We start from the raw sequence: 25,359 nt of genomic DNA, 5'->3' as shown, positions 1-25,359 counted from the left end.
CAGACGATCCCGCAGGTAAAGAAACCGGATGTGGAGGTCCTGGGCTTGCGTGGTTTCACGTGGTCTGCGGTTGGACATACTGCCAAATTCTCTAAAACAACATTGGAGGCGGCTTATGGTAGAAAAATTAACAGAAAATTATCTGGCAACAGCTCTGGTGGACAATCCTGCAGTCAGCATGCCATTTGCCCGCTCCCTCAAAACTTGAGACATCTGTGGCATTGTGTTGTGTGACAAAACTGCACATTTTAGAGTGGCCTTTTATTGTCCCCAGCACAAGGTGCACCTGTGCAATGATCATTCTGTTTAAATCAGCTTCTTGATATGAAACACCTGTCAGGTAGATGGATTACCTTGGAAACTGAGAAATGCTCACTAACAGAGATGTAAAATAAATGTGTGGCCAACATTTTTGAGAAATAATATTTTTGTGCATATGGAACATTTCTGGGATCTTTTATCCAGCTCATGAAACATGGGACCAACACTTTACATGTTGCGTTTATATTTTTGTTCAGTATAATAATCAAGAAACTGACTGTAAAAATGGCTAAATCCCTGTGGATTGACGAGAAATGGAAGCATTATTGTTGAGAAGGACGAGGCAAAAGGAATGGCAAATAAGTCTGTCTACACAGCCGATTCGCAAACGTACTGTAAATTGAGAAATCATGTGACTAAACAAATAGAAGAAGAAACTGTACTATGAAACAAAAAGAAATGTAAAAGATTATAGTAAAATCTTTGGAGCATCATAAATTATATTTTGGGGAAAAAGGCAAACTCAGCTCCATCTTGCGTTGAATCAGATGGCTCATTCATCACAAAACCCTCTGATATTACCAACTACTTTAATGACTTTTTCATTGGCAAGATTATCAAACTTAGGCATGACATGCCAACAACAAACTCTGAACCTTCATGTCTGTGCATAACTGACCAAATTATGAAAGACAAGCATTGTAATTTTGAATTCTGTAAAGTGAGTGTGGAACATTTTAAATTATTGTTGTCTATCAATAATGACAAACCCCCAGGTACTGACAACAAGGACGGATTTTACTGAGGTTGGTAGCGGACTATATTGCCATTCCTATTTGCCATCTCCTCAATCTAAGCCGACAGGAAAGTGTGTTTCCTTAGGCCTGAAAAATAATTCCGTTACCCAAGAATACAAAAGCACTGGTTCAAACAGCCGACAAAACAGCCTGCTATATACAGTGAGGGAAAAAAGTATTTGATCCCCTGCTGATTTTGTACGTTTGCCCACTGACAAAGAAATGATCAGTCTATAATTTTAATGGTAGGTTTATTTGAACAGTGAGAGACAGAATAACAACAAAAAAATCCTGAAAAACGCATGTCAAAAATGTTATTAATTGATTTGCATTTTAATGAGGGAAATAAGTATTTGACCCCCTCTCAATCAGAAAGATTTCTGGCTCCCAGGTGTCTTTTATACAGGTAACGAGCTGAGATTAGGAGCACAAGGGAGTGCTCCTAATCTCAGTTTGTTACCTGTATAAAAGATACCTGTCCACAGAAGCAATCAATCAGATTCCAAACTCTCCACCATGGCCAAGACCAAAGAGCTCTCCAAGGATGTCAGGGACAAGATTGTAGACCTACAAAAGGCTGGAATGGGCTACAAGACCATTGCCAAGCAGCTTGGTGAGAAGGTGACAACAGTTGGTGCGTTTATTCGCAAATGGAAGAAACACAAAAGAACTGTCAATCTCCCTCGGCCTGGGGCTCCATGCAAGATCTCACCTCATGGAGTTGCAATGATCATGAGAACGATGAGGAATCAGCCCAGAACTACACGGGAGGATCTTGTCAATGATCTCAAGGCAGCTGGGACCATAGTCACCAAGAAAACAATTGGTAACGCACTACGCCGTGAAGGACTGAAATCCTGCAGCGCCCGCAAGGTCCCCCTGCTCAAGAAAGCACATATACATGCCCGTCTGAAGTTTGCCAATGAACATCTGAATGATTCAGAGGACAACTGGGTGAAAGTGTTGTGGTCAGATGAGACCAAAATGGAGCTCTTTGGAGGAGGAGGAATGCTGCCTATGACCCCAAGAACACCATCCCCACCGTCAAACATGGAGGTGGAAACATTATGCTTTGTGGGTGTTTTTCTGCTAAGGAGACATGACAACTTCACCGCATCAAAGGGACGATGGACGGGGTCATGTACCGTCAAATCTTGGGTGAGAACCTCCTTCCCTCAGCCAGGGCATTGAAAATGGGTCGTGGATGGGTATTCCAGCATGACAATGACCCAAAACACACGGCCAAGGCAACAAAGGAGTGGCTCAAGAAGAAGCACATTAAGGTCCTGGAGTGGCCTAGCCAGTCTCCAGACCTTAATCCCATAGAAAATCTGTGGAGGGAGCTGAAGGTTCGAGTTGCCAAACGTCAGCCTTGAAACCTTAATGACTTGGAGAAGATCTGCAAAGAGGAGTGGGACAAAATCCCTCCTGAGATGTGTGCAAACCTGGTGGCCAACTACAAGAAACGTCTGACCTCTGTGATTGCCAACAAGGGTTTTGCCACCAAGTACTAAGTCATGTTTTGCAGAGGGGGTCAAATACTTATTTCCCTCATTAAAATGCAAATCATTTTATAACATTTTTTACATGCATTTTTCAGGATTTTTTTGTTGTTATTCTGTCTCTCACTGTTCAAATAAACCTACCATTAAATTTATAGACTGATCATTTCTTTGTCAGTGGGCAAACGTACAAAATCAGCTTCGGATCAAATACATTTTTCCCTCACTGTATCAAAAACTAAAAGCATTGAATTTGGGACAAATCATTCACTAAACCCTAAACCTTGGTGTAACCCAAGATTGTAAACTGACATGGTCAAAACATATTAACGCAACGGTAGCTAAAATGGGGAGAGGTCTGTCTGTGATAAAGCGCTGCTCTGCTCTGCTTTCTTGACATCGCTATCAACAAAACAAGTCCTACTGGCCCTAGTTTTATCACACCTGGACTACTGCCCAGTTATATGGTCAGATGCCAAAAGGAAGCACATAGGCAAATTACAGTTGGCCCAGAACAGAGCAGCACGGCTGGCACTTAAATGTACATGGAGGGCTAATATCAATAATATGCATGTCAATCTCTCCTGGCTCAAAGTACAGATCAGATTGACTGCACCACTACTTCTTTATGAGAGGTATTGACGTGTTGAAAGCACCTCACAGCACATTGCGGACTGTGAAGAGACACACACACACACACACACACACACACACACACACACACACACACACACACACACACACACACACACACACACACACACACACACACACACACACACACACACACACACACACACGGGCTGTGGTGGTCATGACATTTTGTCAGCCGCTGATTGTCGTGCTAATAACTGGCAGTCCCACAGTAACTCACCGTTAATTAACATAAACACATTTAGCATCTCCTGGCTTCCACGCAAGTCTAATAAATCTATGTAATTTAGCCTACACCACACAAGAAATCCATTATTTGTTTTAGACAGGTCTAAAGAAACATGATATGAAGAAAATGTAGTCCATTTTCAGAATAGCATACTCTGAGTTGTCCTTATGTTAGGTCCTGATCTGGCTAGGCCATATGGCTGTGGGCTACACTAGTTCATTTAGCAGGTCCTGATCTGGCTAGGCCATATGGCTGTGGGCTACACTAGTTCATTTAGCAGGTCCTGATCTGGCTAGGCCATATGGCTGTGGGCTACACTAGTTCATTTAGCAGGTCCTGATCTGGCTAGGCCATATGGCTGTGGGCTACACTAGTTCATTTAGCAGGTCCTGATCTGGCTAGGCCATATGGCTGTGGGCTACACTAGTTCATTTAGCAGACAAGATTTGTTTAGAATTCCGTGGAATTATTTTATATTATTAAGAGTACAATTGAACATAGCTGAATAAAATAGAAAGGATATTTTCCTCAAATGATTTGAGCGGTTAACAAAGAAATAGGTCCTACCATGTGCTTAATTTAGAGTTATTTATGCAACTTCAGTTTGTTTTCAAACGTTTGGCTATATGTTTTGATTTTTAATACCGTCTAACACTGCATGATGGGACTCTAATGATGATTTGAAAAAAGTTGTTTGAAAGGCATGACCTCCTCTTTGTTTTTAGCGCAGGCTACACTGCACTTCATCAGTCTCTCATTCACAAATTGAGAAACACTTGATAATGCCTCAAATTTCCCGGCGGCATCCCCTTTGTGTGGCCGTAATGCCCCCTAAAAAAAGCCATGCCTTTTGCGGCCAGTGGCGGTTGTGCCCTTGGGCTGAGTGTGTGGCCATTGTGGCTGTAATACGGTCATCGTAACAGTCCTAACTCTACACATACACACACACAGTAATGTTATGGTATTGTGGATTTTATATTGAATGTTTGTAATAATTGAGTAATAATGTAATGTCTTTTGATGTTTTCTTTTATTTACGATGTAGACGGTTGTGTTTTGATGTAGTTGTTTTAACCATATTTGGACCCCAGGAAGAGTATAATGGGGATAATAATAAATACTAAATACAGTATCTCATAATGGGATAAAGCAATATTTGGTAGTGAGTTTTACTGAGGCTCTTAGGATGGAAACCACTTGCAAATATGTTTGATTGAATGTCTAAAAATAGAGGAGCCAGCATGTTCGCAAGTCACCTTCCATCCTTTCATGTATATCCAAATATTCTTGACCTAATAATACTATTAGTGCCTCAGGTTATAACAGCATGATTTGTCTCGATAAAATATTCAACGCCCTGTTTTGAGCCAAAATATCAGGTCTTTATTTAACCTCTGTAAACTGATGAAAATCAACTTTTTGACACAAGCCACCATCTTTAAAAAAAAATTCATTGTTGGACATAAAAGACTTTAAAACAACAGGAAATCAACTTCAAGTGATTTTAATTTTGGTAATTTGTGCCCGAATATTCCAGGCATAATAGAGAGACATATGTGATCTTATACAAATAATAATAAATAATAATTGATTGGATTTAGGCCTGTGTAGCGCTTTTCTACCAACTGAGGTACTCAAAGTGCTATACATAGTAGGGGGAAACTCACATCATCCACCATCAATGTGTAGCACCCATCTCAGTGATGCACGGCAACCATTTTTGTGCCAGAACGCTAATTCCACCTCAGCTATCAGGTGGAGAGGTGATTTATGCCAACTCGGAATGAAGGGGATGATTAGGTGGCCATGATGGAATGTAGCTAGGTTGGGAATTTATCCATGAAACCAGGGTGAACACCCCAGTGGTCTAGTGGAGGGTATACGCAGGTATACCCACTTCTTTTTCAGTGGGCATTGCATATACTCACTTCTTAATCCCCACAATGCGTATCACAGTAGTGTAGTGGAGGTATGGGCCGTATCAATAAATAGGGCTGATAGAACAGATCGGAATGTTTAGCTTCAAATGTTGATCATACTATTATTTCTTCACATTTTAGGTGCAGCAATGTACACACGGTAGTAGGCCTATACGTGAATGTTCCAAAATGCAATTAGCGGAAAACACAGTTCTGAAATACGCACCCCACATGCATGCTGTTTCATGGACAGAGATTGAATTATCCGTTAGAAATGTGGAGGCAATCTTTCTATGGTGGGACTTTGGCTATAGGCTACTTCGAAGCAAGGTAAGACATGCCTCATAATATGAAGTAAAACGATAGACCAAACCGTCTTCTGGTAGATGGAAAGGCTTTCCCAAAAACCTCTAAATGTTAACTAGCTACAAAGTAGCCCATGCCTTGTTGTCAGAATGATATCATGATGATTATTTGCATTAATCCAGTGGCCATTTATTTTGCGAACTCCATCTCGTGTGCTACACTGCTAATCAAACAATAGTGCTAGGTGCCTGCACACTTGAATTAAAGGGTAATTACTCTCAAAAATCTAAATGTCATAGTTTATCCAGTAACTCACAAGTGGTCTCCTAATGTGGATTAACCATTGTTATGGGCTTAGAACATATCATTTTGATGTTTTTCTGTTTAAAATAGTGTGACTTTGAGAACGAAAACCTGGAAAATGTGGGAAAATCTGAAACCTGTGAACTTCGGACTCAGTTTCAATAGTAGGCCTACTGCACAGTACAGCTTGGGTTGGCCTGACTGTGAAAGACCAATATGGGATTTATCATTTATAGGTAATTCAGAGTGGATGTCACTGTTTCACCACTACAACACTGGAACACCCCTACTCATACAATAAGTGCCATGGGATTTTGAATGACCACAGAGTCAGGACACCCGTTTTAACGTGTCATCCGAAAGACAGCACCCTTCGCAGGGCAATGTCCCCAAATGTAATCAAGGATTGAAATGATTATGTTTTAGTCAAATATTATATCTGTTTAGGCTTCTTGCGGTCAATTTGCAGTCTACAAATTATTTGTTTTATTATGATCCGACCCCCCGACCATCCGTTTAATAAAAAATTGGCCAATGGCTGAATTGAGTTGATGATCCCTGATCTAGATACTCCCAATGAATGAAAGAGAAAATGCCCCTCTGTGCCCTGTAACTGAATCCCTTGTTTCCAAGGGGAGGGAAATAAATGAGGCTTTAATAACAAAATATTATCAGGTTGTGAGGCCATAGGTAAAATAGATTAATCATTCACTGTGTTATTCTCCATCCCTGAATCTGACCCGGCCAGGTTATCCATTTGGGGCTTGATAAGAAAACATGTATAACACAATAATAACTGTAAGGCTGTAATTGGGCTTTTATTAGAAAGAAAAAGACAGTCTTCAAACATCCATGAGATAGGATCAACATGAACAAACAGAATGTGGATAATAACCACTTGGAGGAGAATGAATGATAATGGGAGACTCAATGTGACATATGTTGTGTCACAGATAATTAAAATAACCTTAACCTTCCCTAAAGACACAAAACAATACACACACACACACACACACACACACACGCCACACACACGCACACACACACACACACACACACACACACACACACACACACACACACACACACACACACACACACACACACACACACACACACCGTACTCACACAGGTACTCACACTTTCCAACACACAGACCAATATACAGAGATCCCCTGATCCATCTACACACTCAACACACACACATACACACACACCTCAGCAGCAATTACCTTCTCTCTGTGTGGTATGATCCCGTTCTGCACCACCTCTGCAGGTCTGTCCGTCTGCTTCTGGGATTCCCGCCGACCCCTGGGCTCCTCCTGGGCCTCGTTCTCCCAGCGTGCAAAGCCTTTGCTCTTGGAGGCCTGCCGGTGTGGTCGATACTTCATCTTGGGGAAGGTGTGGGAGCCCCCGTCCCCAGCCCCCCAGGTGTGCTCTGGCCACAGGTGCTCCGTCTGCGTGGCCTGGCTGGTAGTGGCCCGCTGTAAACCCACAGAGATCCGCTGGGCCGAGCCCGTCATCAGGGTGATGGACTTATGCTCCAGGTCAGAACCTCCAGGTGTCACCGAGGGGAACTCAAACATCTCGTCCTCATCTGCATGGAGGACAGTATGACAGGAATGAAATACACTGACCAAGACCGTGTTAGTTGAAACGCTGTTGGTGTATCACTGAAGTGCTGCTGTACCCTTGAAGGTGGGCATGGTGGGGCTGCTGGGTAGAGAGCTGTGGGTCAGGCCTCCAGGGGAGACTCTTCGCAAAGAGGTGGAATGCGGCAGCTTCCTACAGGCCAGTACCAACAGCTCCCTGCACTGCTTATGGCAGTTCACGCCACAATCTGAAACAGAACACATAACAGTACCGTCACGCCAAAGCCCTCACAGTGCATGTATTGAGAAATGCCAAATGTCTTAAATATGTAGTTCTATACACATGTGAACATTACAGTCCATAGAGCCTACCTTTGCACTTGTATCCCTGTTTGATTATTCCCCAGAGCTAAGAGCAACATGTCCAGAGGGGCAGGAATTGGAGGGAGGTGGAAAAATACAAAGGAATGTTAGGATTTGTAATGTGGAATCATATTCATGCTGCAAATATGGTCAGAGGGGTCAGTGTAAACCATTGTGTAATACCGTTTTTTTTTTACAATCGCTTTGGTGCATTTTGCACAAATATGAAGTATACTTTCACAACTCTTAGCATAAAATTCAGTAACACTTTATTTGGATAGTCCAGCTATAGATTCTCTACAGACTGTTAATAACATTTCAACTATCTAGTAACCCTAACTCTAACCTTAACCATTATTCTAAACCTAACCAACACCATAGCCTGCAGTTACTTATCAACAGATAGTATGGGCATTTGTAGAGCATCTACAGTGCCTTGCAAAGTATTCATCCCCCTTGGCGTTTTTCCTATTTTGTTGCATTACAACCTGCAATTTAAATGGATTTTTATTTGGATTTCATGTAATGGACATACACAAAATAGTCCAAATTGGTGAAGTGAAATGGAAAAGATGAAAAAGTGATGCGTGCATATGTATTAACCCCTTTGCTATGAAGCCCCTAAATAAGATCTGGTGCAACCAATTACCTTCAGAAGTCACATAATTAGTTAAATAGAATCCACCTGTGTGCAATCTAAGTGGCACATGATCTGAGTATATATACACACATGTTATGTTCTTAAAGGACCCAGAGTCTGCAACACCACTAAGCAAGGGGCACCACCAAGCAAGCGGCACCATGAAGACCAAGGAGCTCTCCAAACAGGTCAGGGACAAAGTTGTGGAGAAGTACAGATCAGGGTTGGGGTTAAAAAAATACCAGAAACTTTGAACATCCCACAGAGCACCATTAAATCCATTATTAAAAAATGGAAAGAATATGGCACCTCAGTAAACCTGCCAAGAGAGGGCTGCCCACTAAAACTCACCGACCAGGCAAGGAGGGCATTAATCAGAGAGGCAACAAAGACACCAAAGAGAACCCTGAAGGAGCTGCAAAGCTCCACAGCGGAGATTGGAGTATCTGTCCATAGGACCACTTTAAGTCGTACACTGCACAGAGCTGGGCTTTATGGAAGAGTGGCCAGAAAAAAGCCATTGCTTAAAGAAAAAAATAAGCAAACACGTTTGGTGTTCGCCAAAAGGCATGTGGGAGACTCCACAAACATATGGAAGGAGGTACTCTGGTCAGATGAGACTAAAATTGAGCTTTTTGGCCATCAAGGAAAACGCTATGTCTGGCGCAAACCCAACACCTCTCATCACCCTGAGAACACCATCCCCACAGTGAAGCATGGTGGTGGCAGCATCATGCTGTGGGGATGTTTTTCATCGTCAGGGACTGGGAAACTGGTCAGAATTGAAGGAATGATGGATGGCATTAAATACAGGGAAATTCTTGATGGAAACCTGTTCCAGTCTTCCAGAGATTTGAGACTGGGATGGAGATTCACCTTCCAGCAGGACAATGACCCTAAACATATTGCTAAATAAACACTCGAGTGGTTTAAGGGGGACATTTAAATGTCTTGGAATGGCCTAGTCAAAGCCCAGACCTCAATCCAATTGAGGATCTGTGGTATGACTTAAAGATTGCTGTACACCAGCAGAACCCTTGAACTTGAAGAATGGGCAAAAATCCAGTGGCTAGATGTGCCAAGCTTATAGAGACATACCCCAAAAGACTTGCAGCTGTAATTGCTGCAAAAGGTGGCTCTACAAAGTATTGACTTTGGGGGGGGGGAATAGTTATGCACACTCAAGTTCAGTTTTTTGTCTTATTTCTTGTTTGTTTCACAAGAAAAATATTTTGCATGTTCAGAGTGGTAGGATGTGGTGTAAATCAAATGATACCAACCCCCCAAAAATCCAAAAATTCCAGGTTATAAGGCAACAAAATAGGAAAAATGCCAAGGGGGTGAATACTTTCGCAAGCCTTTATACAGATGGGAAATCCGGACTTTCCAAGTAAAATGTGACCAAAATTCAAAACAGACCATTAAAAAAGCAGTTGTTTCAAAACTCTAAGCACATTTTCAATTGACTAAGTATAACAGACAAAATCAGTCACTTTTTCACCAAACTTAATCAGTGATTAATCTAAAGTAATTGCCTTTCACAAGGCAATGCTCACATTACCTTTGATATGATTTTCTTCTAATTTCTTAAACACATTTTACTATTACTTAATCCAAATGCTTTTAATTGATAATCACTGTTTTTATTTTACCCCCCTTTTCTCCCCAATTTCATGGTATCCAATTGGTAGTAGTTCCTGTCTTGTCTCATCGCTGCAACTCCCGTACAGACTCAGGAGAGGCAAAGGTCAAGAGCCATGCGTCCTCCAAAACACAACCCAACCAAGCCGCACTGCTTCTTGACACAACGCACATCCAACCCGGAAGCCAGCCGCACCAATGTGTCGGAGGAAACACCGTACACCTAGCGACCTGGTCAGCGTGCACTGCGCCCGGCCCGCCACAGAAGTCGCTAGTGCGCGATGAGACAAGGATATCCCTGCCGGCCAAACCCTCCCTAACCCAGCCGCCCCATGGGCCTCCCGGTCACGGCCAGCTGTGACAGAGCCTGGGCTCAAACCCAGAATCTCTAGTGGCACAGCTAGCACTGCGATGCAGTGCTTTAGACCACTGCGCCACCCGGGAGGCCATTGATAATCACTTAACCATTTGTTAAACCTACTGGTTTATCTACTATAGATTGAGAACTACATAGTGAAAATGTATGTTTGTAAAGTATAAACATACATATAAAGTTTGATATATACTGTAATGTCCTATTATGACTTCACAGTATGTTTTACAAAATATATACGCCTTTTGCCTATCGGATGTCCTGTTATCAACCTATTGCCTGATCTCCTGGATGACGTTACTAGCCTTTTCCTTGCCTGTACTGTTGCCTTGTTGGACCCCCTGTGTATGACCTTCTGCCTGCCCCTGGACCCAGCTTCCTGCTTTCTGTGGTCCTGTACAATAAACACCTGCTGCGCCCTGCGCTTGAAACCAGCTCTCTGTCTCCCATCGTGTTCATTACAGGTATTTTTGATGGTGGGGTTTCACACTGCTTTCCTAAAACTGCATTGGCCAATACATTTACTGTACTACTGTGATGTATGCCATTTAAGTAGCTGGTCTTTTATCCAAAGTGACAAGTGAGTTCCCAATTTTTGTTATTTTTTTTTATATATATTTTTTTGTGACCCCAGGGGAAATCGAAACCACTACTCTGGTGTTGCTAGTGCCGTGCTTTTACTAACCGAGCCACACATTATTGTAAATGAGAGCCATGGGGTATCAACTTCAAGGAATAAAGATGGACATCTTCTCTCAGCACTGTATCATTTGGTAGCTGGCTGAGGGCTTCCACTAAGTTGACGGCAATATATAGCAGAGTTTCTAACAGAAACTACCAGAAAGCCTATACTTTTCTTCCAACCAAAACTGCGCTGTGTCTCTGAGCATAAACAGTACATGTTTCTCACAACGTGCACAGTATACATACAAATCCAGCACAGTGCTCGCAGAAGGTAGGCTTCAGATACGTCATCTCCGTAAAGTTGTGGATAAAACCAGGGCCCATTTGACACTGGAGCAAGGGGTTGGCCCGCAGGAAGTAAGCCATCATCTCATCCTTACTAATCAGGCCATCTCTGGAGTGGGGGGGGGGGGAGAAAGACAAAGAATACAGATAAGAGAATAATACGATGGAGAGAATGACAGCTCTTTTTCTGCAAACATTACAGTAAATCCCAACCCTTATTTCTGTTTTATCCAGACATGGAGAGACCTAGAAAAATGCTCTAGATCAGACACCCAGGTGGTTTGTGGCAGCTCCAGCTGCAGACGTAACTCTGTTGTGACTTCAGAGTGTTTGCCTGCAGATTTACGATAGGAGGTTTGACAATACCAATGACCTCATTCATACTGTAGGTTTGTGTGGTGAGAAATGGGTGATGGCCAGTTATCTTGCTGTGAAATCACAGGGTTTTTAGAACAGCCACAGCTGCAGTCTTATTGCATCTTGCATGCTCGTAACTGCTTTAAAGGCAAATATTAGGCACAAGAATCACATTACTGTGTTTGTGTATAAGAGAGAGGGAGAGAGATATGGGGTGCATATGTGAAAGGCAAACAAGGTGAGATGTATGAGGAGATGGGTTAAGTGTGGAAATGTCAAAATGTGGTTGCATGTGTGGAACTTGAGTGTGTGGGTGGGTGCGTGCGTGCTTGTGTGGGTTGGGTGTGTGTGCGTGCGTGCGTGCGTGCTCGGTGCCTGTGTGTGTATGAGTGAGAAAGAGGCGATGTGAGAGAGTGTTTGTTGGTGACAGAAAGAGGGAGATAGAAGAGGAGGATGAGGTGACTTAGCTGCAACACTTCTGAAGCTGTCATATTTCAATGGTAGACAGGGTCACTCACTGGTCCTTGTCCAACACACAGAAAGAGTCCAAGAAAGGAAAGTTGGCAGCAATACTCTCAAAGTCCTCCTGAGAGATGTAGCCATCATGGTCATGGTCGTAATTCCTGAATACAGACTTCCCAGAATAAGACAAAAACAAAGGAGTTCAAATGATTTACAAGCACCAGCAATTGTGTGATTCATATTTTAGTAGTTGATGTGAACCATCGTGGAAATGGTTCATATACCTACTCAAATATTTGGTATTGTGACAGAAATAGCCACCGACTGATTCTTGAAGTAATGTATGAGATATTTCTGAATGGGTAACTCATTTTCTAGATAATAACATGTTTAAGTGTTGTTGTTTTTTTCAGTTAGTTTTCTACTACAATGTAATTTCATCAGTCAATTCGAGTTTCAGTTCAGACCACAGCTAAACTATGTCCTCCTGGACTTTATTTATGCAGATCAGTGTTACTGTAGTGGAAGCAACTTACATCCACCACCTTCCTGATGTGCTTGTTCACCACATTGGGGTCAGGTTTGGTTGTCACACCTGATGCCCAGTCCAGAGGGGCCATTGGCTTGTTGGGGGTTGTCGGAGAAGTAGGCTGTGGAGTGGGAAAAGATGGAGTGAAGATAGGACCACTCAGGTATCCAATATTATTTATATTCTTTATACATTTTAGTGGATATTTCTAATAACCATTGATCCAACAATGCAGCCTATAGACCCCAACATGGAGACTTACCAAAGACTTTGGGTTCCGTGGTTCCCTTAGCAAGGATAGCTCATATATCTCATCTTCAGTGTAGTAAAGGTCTAGAGAGAGCTGGGGAAATCACTTAAGATTAAACATGTAAATAGACTTAGTGTTTCTGCAATAACAAAGCCGTTTATGATCATGTTACTCTTCTTTATGATCCTACAAAATGTGGTTTGAGACCCACAGAAATGAAAAAGGTGACAGAACAATTAACAAGTCCATTTCCTGTTGACCTTTTAGGCCGGGACACTCACGGTGAGCAGGTAGATGAGGTCCATGTTGGGTTCCACCTGGGCTGCAGCACTCTGAAGGGACACCAGCTCGTTGAAGGTGAGATAGAGCTGCTGCATCTTTACGATGTTCACCTTGTTGTCGTTCACCCAGTCGGGGAAGACCACGTGCACGGCGATCAGGTCCTTCAGGTGGACTCCCAAGATGGGGACCTTGAAGCCTTCGGAGTCTGTGAAGGCCTTGCGGTAAGCACAGTAGTTTCCATTGGAGGAGACCAGCTCCGTCATCTCATTCCAGATCTGATGGGAGGGGTAGGATGGCAGGAAGTAGTGGACAGGATCGATATTAGATACCGCACCGGAAAGCTACAGAGAGAGTGGGCAGTGCCGGGGAAGCTACTCTGAAGATATAGCTTATCAAGCTACCAATTATTTCACACTGGAAGAAGTTAAGCTACATTAAAGCTACCCTTTAAAAAAATGGGGTGGAGTTCCAATAATTCTCTACAACACATGGCAAAAAAGTAATGAACTACTGAAAACACTACCAAGATTTTAATTTAGTTCAACTACCACCAAGCTTCCGCTAAATGTAATTAAATGACATGTGGTTCACAACTCCCCGACACTGAATGTAATATCAAATGGCAGGAAATGAAGACGATACCAATTCTGCGTGGTGTGCTTTCTGAAACCATCACTACATGGCAGTTGATGAATTGACCTAAACTGATCCTTAGCAGATGCTAAATGATTATGAACATGATCTAAAGTCAATTCAAATGTAGAACCCGATCAGATGATATTAGTGAGGCTGTGACAGAGCACAGGCAGGCGTACGTGCTGACCTTGTTGACCTCGGGTGTCAGATGAGAGTGGGTCTCCTTCAAACGAGAGATTGAGCTGTGGCTCAGACCTCCAACCACGGCCATCAGCGTATTAAAGTTCTGCAGTTGGAGGAGTTTCTGAAGGACGGAGTGGCATGGAACAAAGTGGAAGAGATTGAAGGTAGAGTGAGAGAGATAAATGGAGAGATAGAGAGAAATAGAGATAACGAGGAAGAGAAAATAGTGCAAGGAAAAATGACAATAAACAACAAATAAACCTAAAATATATATTTTATTTACCCCCTTTTTCTCCCCTAATTTCGTGGTATCCAATTGCGATCCAATTACGATCTTGTCTCATCGCTGGAACTTCCCAACGGGCTCGGGAGAGGTGAAGGTCGAGTCATGTGTCCTCCGAAACATGACCCGCCAAACCGCGCTTCTTAACACCCGCCCACTTAACCCAGCCACACCAATGTGTCGGAGGAAACACTGTCCTACTGACGACCGAAGTCAGCCTGCGGGCACCCGGCCCACCACAAGGAGTCGCTTGAGCACGATGAGCAAAGTAAAGTCCCCCCAGCCAAACCCTTCCCTAACCCGGATGATGCTGGGCCAATTGTGCGCCGCCCTATGGGACTCCCGGTCACGGCCGGTTGTGACACAGCCTGGGAACACACCCGGGTCTGTAGTGACGCCTCAAGCACTGCAATGCAGTGCCTTAGACCGCTGAACCACTTGTGAGGCCACCTAAAATAACCTTCATAAAAAAAGTAGCTAAAATATAAACCAACATAAATTGATCTCTTTACACTGTGCTTATGGAATCAATTGCATGAGGGGAAAGTGCTTGAACATCTTATTTAAAAAATGCGAGAAGCTTTACAAAAACACTAATGAGTCCTCTTGAGTTCAATGGCCACGCTTCTGCATTTAAAGGGTAGGTCATTTCACTGTAGCTGACAGATGACCTGCATAAACAATGGAGGCAGACATGAGCATGAGTGCTTGTCATTAGTCTTGTGAAGAATTACTTTATCTAAATCCTGATAGATGATAATGGTAGGGAGAAGCCCCTAGTCTCTGATGAGATTGAGAGGCCTAATAGCATGCATGATGCTTAATGTCTGTTAAGAAATACAGACAATAATTCCCCTTAGACCACTGCACCACTCGGGAGGCTAGTGCTGTACAGTTAATGAGAATTTATGCCTCAATAAATTGCCCTCACCTCCTTTACAATTGCTTGTGTCAGAGTGGGCGGGTTTTACACTATAAATAGTGAGGAGTTATGGAATATTGGATGTAAGTGGAGAGAATGAAGAAGTGTGAAACAGCACCTCCCCAGCTGTCAGAGCGAGAGAGACAGAGAGAGAACTATTTGCAAATCGTTACAACATGGTATATAGACACATGACATTAGAAATGTCTTTATTCTTTTGGAACTTTTGCGAGTGTAAGGTTTACTGTTCATTGTTATTCTTTATTTCACTTTTGTTTATTATCTACTTCACTTGCTTTGGCAATGTTAACATTTGTTTCCCATGCCAATAAAGCCTTTGAATTGAGAGAGAGAGAGAGAGAGGAGAGAGAGAGAGAGAGAGAGAGAGAGAGAGAGAGAGAGAGAGAGAGAGAGAGAGAGAGAGAGAGAGAGAGAGAGAGAGAGCATCTCTCTCTTCCTACCTGGGCCACGTTGATGTATTTGGTGATGACCTCAGCACGGTGTTGGGGTGTCAGCTTACTGAGCACCATGAGCTGAACCCACTGGGACACTCCGTTGAACAGGGCGATGGAGCGCTCCAGCGTTGGGTTGTCCACCAGACAGCCGTGCATCACATAGCTTTGGTAGTCTGTGAACTGGGTTTGGGAGTTGGAGGAAGAGAGAGTTAGTGTACGTGGCATGTACAGTGACGCTGAGTTAATAACACAGACGTCATTGGCATATACAGTGTGCCCTCAATCGCTGGTGAATTTGCACGTGAACTACCCAGCAAATAAAACAAACTGAAATGTAGAGCAAACGTATCTAAGAACATTTACATTTACATTTAAGTCATTTAGCAGACGCTCTTATCCAGAGCGACTTACAAATTGGTGCATTCACCTTATAATATCCAGTGGAACAACCACTTTACAATAGTGCATCTAAATCTTTTAAGGGGGGGGGGGTTAGAAGGATTACTTTATCCTATCCCAGGTATTCCTTGAAGAGGTGGGGTTTCAGGTGTCTCCGGAAGGTGGTGATTGACTCCGCTGTCCTGGCGTCGTGAGGGAGCTTGTTCCACCATTGGGGTGCCAGAGCAGCGAACAGTTTTGACTGGGCTGAGCGGGAACTGTGCTTCCTCAGAGGTAGGGAGGCGAGCAGGCCAGAGGTGGATGAACGGAGTGCCCTTGTTTGGGTGTAGGGCCTGATCAGAGCCTGAAGGTACTGAGGTGCCGTTCCCCTCACAGCTCCGTAGGCAAGCACCATGGTCTTGTAGCGGATGCGAGCTTCGACTGGAAGCCAGTGGAGAGAGCGGAGGAGCGGGGTGACGTGAGAGAACTTGGGAAGGTTGAACACCAGACGGGCTGCGGCGTTCTGGATGAGTTGTAGGGGTTTAATGGCACAGGCAGGGAGCCCAGCCAACAGCGAGTTGCAATAATCCAGACGGGAGATGACAAGTGCCTGGATTAGGACCTGCGCCGCTTCCTGTGTGAGGCAGGGTCGTACTCTGCGAATGTTGTAGAGCATGAACCTACAGGATCGGGTCACCGCCTTGATGTTGGTGGAGAACGACAGGGTGTTGTCCAGGGTCACGCCAAGGCTCTTAGCACTCTGGGAGGAGGACACAAGGGAGTTGTCAACCGTGATGGCGAGATCATGGAACGGGCAGTCCTTCCCCGGGAGGAAGAGCAGCTCCGTCTTGCCGAGGTTCAGCTTGAGGTGGTGATCCGTCATCCACACTGATATGTCTGCCAGACATGCAGAGATGCGATTCGCCACCTGGTTGTCAGAAGGGGGAAAGGATAAGATTAATTGTGTGTCATCTGCATAGCAATGATATGAGAGACCATGTGAGGATATGACAGAGCCAAGTGACTTGGTGTATAGCGAGAATAGGAGTGGGCCAAGAACAGAGCCCTGGGGGACACCAGTGGTGAGAGCACGTGGTGCGGAGACAGATTCTCGCCACGCCACCTGGTAGGAGCGACCTGTCAGGTAGGACGCAATCCAAGCGTGGGCGGCGCCGGAGATGCCCAGCTCGGAGAGGGTGGAGAGGAGGATCTGATGGTTCACGGTATCAAAGGCAGCAGATAGGTCTAGAAGGATGAGAGCAGAGGAGAGAGAGTTAGCTTTAGCAGTGCGGAGAGCCTCCGTGACACAGAGAAGAGCAGTCTCAGTTGAATGCCCAGTCTTGAAACCTGACTGATTAGGATCAAGAAGGTCATTCTGAGAGAGATAGCAAGAGAGCTGGCCAAGGACGGCGCGTTCAAGAGTTTTGGAGAGAAAGGAAAGAAGGGATACTGGTCTGTAGTTGTTGACATCGGAGGGATCGAGTGTAGGTTTTTTCAGAAGGGGTGCAACTCTCGCTCTCTTGAAGACGGAAGGGACGTAGCCAGCGGTCAAGGATGAGTTGATGAGCAAGGTGAGGTAGGGGAGAAGGTCTCCGGAAATGGTCTGGAGAAGAGAGGAGGGGATAGGTTCAAGTGGGCAGGTTGTTGGGCGGCCGGCCGTCACAAGACGCGAGATTTCATCTGGAGAGAGAGGGGAGAAAGAGGTCAAAGCACAGGGTAGGGCAGTGTGAGCAGGACCAGCAGTGTCGTTTGACTTAGCAAACGAGGATCGGATGTCGTCAACCTTCTTTTCAAAATGGTTGACGAAGTCATCCGCAGAGAGGGAGGAGGGGGGGGAGGGGGAGGAGGATTCAGGAGGGAGGAGAAGGTAGCAAATAGCTTCCTAGGGTTAGAGGCAGATGCTTGGAGTTTAGAGTGGTAGAAAGTGGCTTTAGCAGCAGAGACAGAAGAGGAAAATGTAGAGAGGAGGGAGTGAAAGGATGCCAGGTCCGCAGGGAGGCGAGTTTTCCTCCATTTCCGCTCGGCTGCCCGGAGCCCTGTTCTGTGAGCTCGCAGTGAGTCGTCGAGCCACGGAGCAGGAGGGGAGGACCGAGCCGGCCTGGAGGATAGGGGACAGAGGAAATCAAAGGATGCAGAGAGGGAGGAGAGGAGGGTTGAGGAGGCAGAATCAGGAGATAGGTTGGAGAAGGTTTGAGCAGAGGGAAGAGATGATAGGATGGAAGAGGAGAGAGTAGTGGGAGAGAGAGAGCGAAGGTTGGGATGGCGCAATACCATCCGAGTAGGGGCAGAGTGAGAAGTGTTGGATGAGAGCGAGAGGGAAAAGGATACAAGGTAGTGGTCGGAGACTTGGAGGGGAGTTGCAATGAGATTAGTGGAAGAACAGCATCTAGTAAAGATGAGGTCAAGCGTATTGCCTGCCTTGTGAGTAGGGAGGGAAGGTGAGAGGGTGAGGTCGAAAGAGGAGAGGAGTGGAAAGAAGGAGGCAGAGAGGAATGAGTCGAAGGTAGACGTGGGGAGGTTAAAGTCACCCAGAACTGTGAGAGGTGAGCCATCCTCAGGAAAGGAACTTATCAAGGCGTCAAGCTCATTGATTAACTCTCCAAAGGAACCTGGAGGGCGATAAATGATAAGGATGTTAAGCTTGAAAGGGCTGGTAACTGTGACAGCATGGAATTCAAATGAGGAGATAGACAGATGGGTCAGGGGAGAAAGAGAGAATGTCCACTTGGGAGAGATGAGGATTCCAGTGCCACCACCCCGCTGGCTCGATGCTCTAGGGGTATGCGAGAACACGTAGTCAGACGAGGAGAGAGCAGTAGGAGTAGCAGTGTTATCTGTGGTAATCCATGTTTCCGTCAGCGCCAGGAAGTCTAGGGACTGGAGGGTAGCATAGGCTGAGATGAACTCAGCCTTGTTGGCCGCAGACCGGCAGTTCCAGAGGCTGCCGGAGACCTGGAACTCCACGTGGGTCGTGCGCGCTGGGACCACCAGGTTAGAGTGGCAGCGGCCACGCGGTGTGGAGCGTTTGTATGGCCTGTGCAGAGGAGAGAGAACAGGGATAGACAGACACATAGTAGACAAGCTACAGAAGAGGCTACGCTAATGCAAAGGAGATTGGAATGACAAGTGGACTACACGTCTCGAATGTTCAGGAAGTTAAGCTTACGTTGCAAAAATCTTATTGACTAAAATGATACAGTACTGCTGGCTGGTGGAGTAGGCTAGCTAGCAGTGGCTGCGTTGTTGACTTTGAACGTGTAGCTGGCTAGGTAACCTCGGTAGTTTCAGTACTACACCTTGTCATGATACAAAGCAACTTTGTAGCTAGCTAGCTAACATAACACTAATCAAGACGTTCCTTGTAGTGTATTTAGTTTCAAAAATGCTGCACGTCGGTAATAGTTGGCTGGGTTAGGAAAAATGGCGTCGCGGGGGACGGAAATAGCTGGCTAGCTAACCTCGATGGCTGGCTAGCTAACAATTATCAAGCTATGACAAAGACAACTAAGTAGCTAGCTAGGTAACACTGCACTAGTCAAATCGTTCCGTTGTAAAGTATTAGTATCTACAGCGCTGCTAGTCGGTAACGGTTGGCTAGCTGGCAGTGGGTTAATGATGACTAGGTGTGTTGAGTAAGTCTGGCGCCGCGTCGCGGCTGGCTGGCTCACCTCGATAATACTCAAACTCAAACTACACAATTATCTTAGATACAGAGACAGCAAAGACAACTATGTAGCTGGCTAACTAACACTAACACCACACTAATCAAGTCGTTACGATGTAATAGTTTCTGCAGTGCTGCTAGTCGGTAGAAGTTGGCTAGCTAGCAGTGATGACTAGCTAGCTAGCAGCTAGCAGTGTTGACTACGTTAGGAGGACGAAGATAGCTAGCCTCGATAATTACTCAGTTACTCTAAACTACACAATTATCTTTGATACAAAGACGGCTATGTAGCTAGCTAAGAACATATTCTGTGGTGGTGCGCAATTATCCTGGGGATGAAGTTAGTTGACAGTTAAAGCTTTGTTCTGTAGTTAGTAACAGAACTAAATGGGGGGGGGAAAGAGTTCTGTGGAAAAAGCAGGAATGTCACATGGAGGAATGTCACACACAGAGGTTAGATAGGGATGAAAGGGCACGAGTCTTTTTTCCACCGTGGACACTCACTGATATCCTCCTGATGGACTTGTACTCCAGGAACGTGAGGTGTTCAGCCAGCTCCATGGGCTCTAGGTGGTCAAATAGGAGTGAGGCTTTGCCCTTCTTGGCCTGCTTCTTCCTCTGGGTCAGCTTTCTCATCCAGTCATATGACGGGCTAGAACGAAACACACACAATCTGTTGAAACTGGAAACTCTCTACTGACTGCGTGTGTGTGTGCACGTGCGTGCCCATCCTTGGGTAGTTCCTCACATGGTGGAGATGTCAATGAGTTTGTAGTGTTCCTCACAGCCCAGGTGAGCCGCCACGTCTCTGAACTCCTCAGTGAGGCGGATAAGGCCCATGTCCAAGTTAAACTCTGCAGGAAACACCGTAATCCAGTACCTGACACACACACACACACACACACACACACACACACACACACACACACACACACACACACACACACACACACACACACACACACACACACACACACACACACACACACACACACACACACACACACACACACACACACACACACACACACGGATGGCTGATTTAGCACTAATATGTTGCAGTTATGCAATATGCTTACTGTTTGCATGTGGACATTATGGCTGGGCAGTCTGGCTGAACATCATAGTGTGTAACCCCAAGCAACAGTGCCAATAGAATATCAATGATTCACAATGATATCATAGTCTCAGAAGGAAAAGGTAGAGTTGAGGGTACTGACCCTCAACAAGGACTGCCGATGGCTCCTTGCTCAGTGATTTGTAGTGTGATGTGGCTAAGGGGAGTGGTGAGATGGGCAAGTCCAGCAACCATAGTCATAAACGTGGCCTAGATTTTATCAACCCAACAAATCATGTTTCCCTAATGTGGAAATAACAACCATTAACAAGGGAATGGCCATTGTGGTATTCCCCCTTCAGATGCAAAATATAACATGGACTTTAGTATGGCCCCTCGTTACAGTAGTTAACATATAATTCAGATGATTTATTTAGTATTTCATTTCATATAAAGGTTGCACACAAAATAATAGGTCACATTTTTTAATGGATTGGCAGACGGTGGTAGAGAATTGCTTTAAAGGGGTTATCAGTGAAAATGAGTGTCTGTGTACTCTGTTAAAGATTGCCTGAGGACGTTTTTGGGGTAAATAATAGATCACAAGACTCCTAATTCACTGAATGCTTTCGCCCAAAACAGTATCTCCACTTCAGATGGCAGACGGCGATCCACATCTCATGAGGACAGCCACTGGCTGTCAATTTTAATGACATCCTCTCATCCCTCATTGAACCAGCCAGTCTGTCAGAGCCCCGAGAGAGGAGCCCACAACCCTCACGGCATTTTCAGCCTAGCAATACAAAACATCTTCAATATTAAAGAGCGCAGAAACTCATTGGTATGTAGTAGTGTTTTCTTTACCTCATTAAATAGCAGATCTTCAGTCTCGTTCTTTGGCACTCATCTCCCTGGCAGTCACGGTATGTGGGGTTGTGTCAAGGACAGTTTAGCACTTTTTGGAGACGGTGTCCCAAGCCCTATTACAAATGGACACACATTCCACATTTCCAACAACCCCAAAAAAATACAACAATAAAACAGCATCTTTCATGGCAAGCAGCTGTACATTTATCAGTTGGACAAAATGTCTCCTCTAATGAAGAATAACTAAAGTGTTCAAAGAGAAATGCGCAGTATGTGGAAATATAAAAACAATGAAAGGTCTGACCATGTTATGAACCTCTCCACCATTGCATGTGAGCATTCTCTAAATAATTGTCACTTGCCAATGTTTTTCCTTGAACCGTTGAAATATACAGGTAACTGCCAAAATAAAGGAAACACTTGAGAAATGAGGGATACAAAGTATATTGAAAGCAGGTCCTTCCACACAGGTGTGGTTCCTGAGTTAATTAAGCAATTAACATCCCAACATGCTTAGGGTCATGTATAAAAAAATTCCCAACATCAACAAAACACCAAATGAAGGATTCTTATAGTGGAAGAATTATGTTGCATGCCTCGAGTTCCAGACACTTGTAGAATCTATGCCAAGGCGCATTCAAGCTGTTCTGGCGGCTCGTGGTGGCCCAACGCCCTATTAAGACACTTCATGTTGGTGTATCCATCATTTTGGCAGTTACCTGTAGCTCTTAGAAGTAGCTTTGGAGAGGCCTTGGGCAGGGAGCCAGGTCTGGAGCGTAGCCTGCCTACTATCACTTTCAAAAGGAACCCAGCTATTTCTCTGCCCAGGATATAGTCACAACCATGCAGCAGAGAAGACTAACCTCTGCCTTCTTTGTGGTACTATGCAACACTCCCAGCATGGAGGGTCAGGATGGATGCTTATTGGATGTATACATGACTGTGGAAACCACACACAATCAATTGGCCTCGCCTTCTCTCCAGAACACTGAAAAATATATTCTCATGGGCTAACTTACAAAATGAGGAGGCCATTCAATGAGGTACACATTAGGTCTAGGAGCTAAAAATACATCTCAGCAACAGCTGAAGGACAACGATAAGTACTGTATATTTTGTTGGGTTAATGCAAAAGCAAAAAGTGAGAGAAAGGGCAGAATAGTGCCTTTGTATTCTGTCACATGAAGAGGCTCTCTGCTCTGGCTCTACTCTGAGGCAGCTTCATACCGCATGGAGAAGGTAAGATTTTCTGCAAACTGGTCCCAGGTTAGATATTTGTAGCACTTTCCTTACGGTAAGGTTAGGATTGGAGGTAGGGTAATGGCTAATCTGATTATAGCTCTGTGAATAGGGGAATCTTCCATCAGGAGCACCACAGCATTACTCCAACCAGCAGCAGGGAAAACATTTACATTTACATAATTTAGCAGACGCTCTTATCCAGAGCGACTTACAAATTGGTGCATTCACCTTATGATATCCAGTGGAACAACCACTTTACAATAGTACATCTATATCTTTTTTGGGGGGGAGGGTGGGGGGGGAGGGTTAGAAGGATTACTTAATCATATCCCAGGTATTCCTTAAAGAGGTGGGGTTTCAGGTGTCTCCGGAAGGTGGTGATTGACTCCGCTGTCCTGGCGTCGTGAGGGAGCTTGTTCCACCATTGGGGTGCCAGAGCAGCGAACAGTTTTGACTGGGCTGAGCGGGAACTGGGCTTCCGCAGAGGTAGGGGGGCCAGCAGGCCAGAGGTGGATGAACGGAGTGCCCTTCTTTGGGTGTAGGGACTGATCAGAGCCTGAAGGTACGGAGGTGCCTTTCCCCTCACAGCTCCGTAGGCAAGCACCATGGTCTTGTAGCAGATGCGAGCTTCAACTGGAAGCCAGTGGAGTGTGCGGAGGAGCGGGGTGATGTGAGAGAACTTGGGAAGGTTGAACACCAGACGGGCTGCGGCGTTCTGGATGAGTTGTAGGGGTTTAATGGCACAGGCAGGGAGCCCCGCCAACAGCGAGTTGCAGTAATCCAGACGGGAGATGACAAGTGCCTGGATTAGGACCTGCGCCGCTTCCTGTGTGAGGCAGGGTCGTACTCTGCGAATGTTGTGGAGCATGAACCTACAGGATCGGGTCACCGCCTTGATGTTAGCGGAGAACGACAGGGTGTTGTCCAGGGTCACGCCAAGGCTCTTAGCACTCTGGGAGGAGGACACAATGGAGTTGTCAACCGTGATGGCGAGATCATGGAACGGGCAGTCCTTCCCCGGGAGGAAGAGCAGCTCCGTCTTGCCGAGGTTCAGCTTGAGGTGGTGATCCGTCATCCACACTGATATGTCTGCCGACATGCAGAGATGCGATTCGCCACCTGGTTATCAGAAGGGGAAAGGAGAAGATTAATTGTGTGTCGGCTGCGTAGCAAGGATAGGAGAGACCATGTGAGGATATGACAGAGCCAAGTGACTTGGTGTATAGCGAGAATAGGAGAGGGCCTAGAACTGAGCCCTGGGGGACACCAGTGGTGAGAGCACGTGGTGCGGAGACGGATTCTCGCCACGCCACCTGGTAAGAGAGACCTGTCAGGTAGGACGCAATCCAAGAGTGAGCCGCGCCGGAGATGCCCAACTCGGAGAGGGTGGAGAGGAGGATCTGATGGTTCACAGTATCAAAGGCAGCAGATAGGTCTAGAAGGATGAGAGCAGAGGAGAGAGAGTTAGCTTTAGCAGTGCGGAGAGCCTCCGTGACACAGAGAAGAGCAGTCTCAGTTGAATGACCAGTCTTGAAACCTGACTGATTTGGATCAAGAAGGTCATTCTGCGAGAGATAGCAAGAGAGCTGGCCAAGGACGGCATGCTCAAGAGTTTTGGAGAGAAAAGAAAGAAGGGATACTGGTCTGTAGTTGTTGACATCGGAGGGATCGAGTGTAGGTTTTTTGAGAAGGGGTGCAACTCTCGCTCTCTTGAAGACGGAAGGGACGTAGCCAGCGGTCAAGGATGAGTTGATGAGCGAGGTGAGGTAAGGGAGTAGGTCTCCGGAAATGGTCTGGAGAAGAGAGGAGGGGATAGGGTCAAGCGGCAGGTTGTTGGGTGGCTGGCCGGCCGTCACAAGTCGCAAGATTTCATCTGGAGAGAGAGGGGAGAAAGAGGTCAAAGCATAGGGTAGGGCAATGTGAGCAGGCCCAGCGGTGTCATTTGACTTAACAAACAAGGATCGGATGTCGTCAACCTTCTTTTCAAAATGGTCATCCGCAGAGAGGGAGGAGGGGGGGGAGGGGGAGGAGGATTCAGGAGGGAGGAGAAGGTGGCAAAGAGCTTCCTAGGGTTAGAGGCAGATGCTTGGAATTTAGAGTGGTAGAAAGTGGCTTTAGCAGCTGAAACAGAGGAAGAAAATGTGGAGAGGAGGGAGTGAAAAGATGCCAGGTCTGCAGGGAGGCTAGTTTTCCTACATTTCCGCTCGGCTGCCCGGAGCCCTGTTCTGTGAGCTCGCAATGAG

The 25,359-nt window shown here is 45.3% G+C and overlaps 1 protein-coding gene across 1 annotated transcript in view; it reads right to left on the bottom strand.

Annotated features, from left to right (window-relative positions):
• The window catches only part of LOC106606711 (ras guanyl-releasing protein 3), a 61,685-nt gene that overhangs the window by 7,048 nt on the left and 29,278 nt on the right, over positions 1 to 25,359 (bottom strand). Inside the window, exons 4-16 of the mRNA XM_014203070.3 lie at positions 21,872 to 21,934; positions 20,699 to 20,830; positions 20,455 to 20,602; positions 15,915 to 16,088; positions 14,253 to 14,369; positions 13,429 to 13,704; positions 13,160 to 13,240; positions 12,905 to 13,018; positions 12,425 to 12,540; positions 11,511 to 11,658; positions 7,936 to 7,972; positions 7,662 to 7,811; positions 7,204 to 7,568 (exon numbers count right to left, since the gene is read on the bottom strand). Coding sequence (XP_014058545.2) covers positions 7,204 to 7,568; positions 7,662 to 7,811; positions 7,936 to 7,972; positions 11,511 to 11,658; positions 12,425 to 12,540; positions 12,905 to 13,018; positions 13,160 to 13,240; positions 13,429 to 13,704; positions 14,253 to 14,369; positions 15,915 to 16,088; positions 20,455 to 20,602; positions 20,699 to 20,830; positions 21,872 to 21,934 — 1,921 coding nt within the window. The remainder of the gene's footprint in view (positions 1 to 7,203; positions 7,569 to 7,661; positions 7,812 to 7,935; positions 7,973 to 11,510; positions 11,659 to 12,424; positions 12,541 to 12,904; positions 13,019 to 13,159; positions 13,241 to 13,428; positions 13,705 to 14,252; positions 14,370 to 15,914; positions 16,089 to 20,454; positions 20,603 to 20,698; positions 20,831 to 21,871; positions 21,935 to 25,359) is intronic.

This window comes from Salmo salar, chromosome 01 (genome assembly GCF_965601325.2).
Source record: "Salmo salar chromosome 01, fSalSal1, whole genome shotgun sequence".
Taxonomy (NCBI): domain Eukaryota; kingdom Metazoa; phylum Chordata; class Actinopteri; order Salmoniformes; family Salmonidae; genus Salmo; species Salmo salar.
This window is presented reverse-complemented; position numbering and strand designations above follow the sequence as displayed.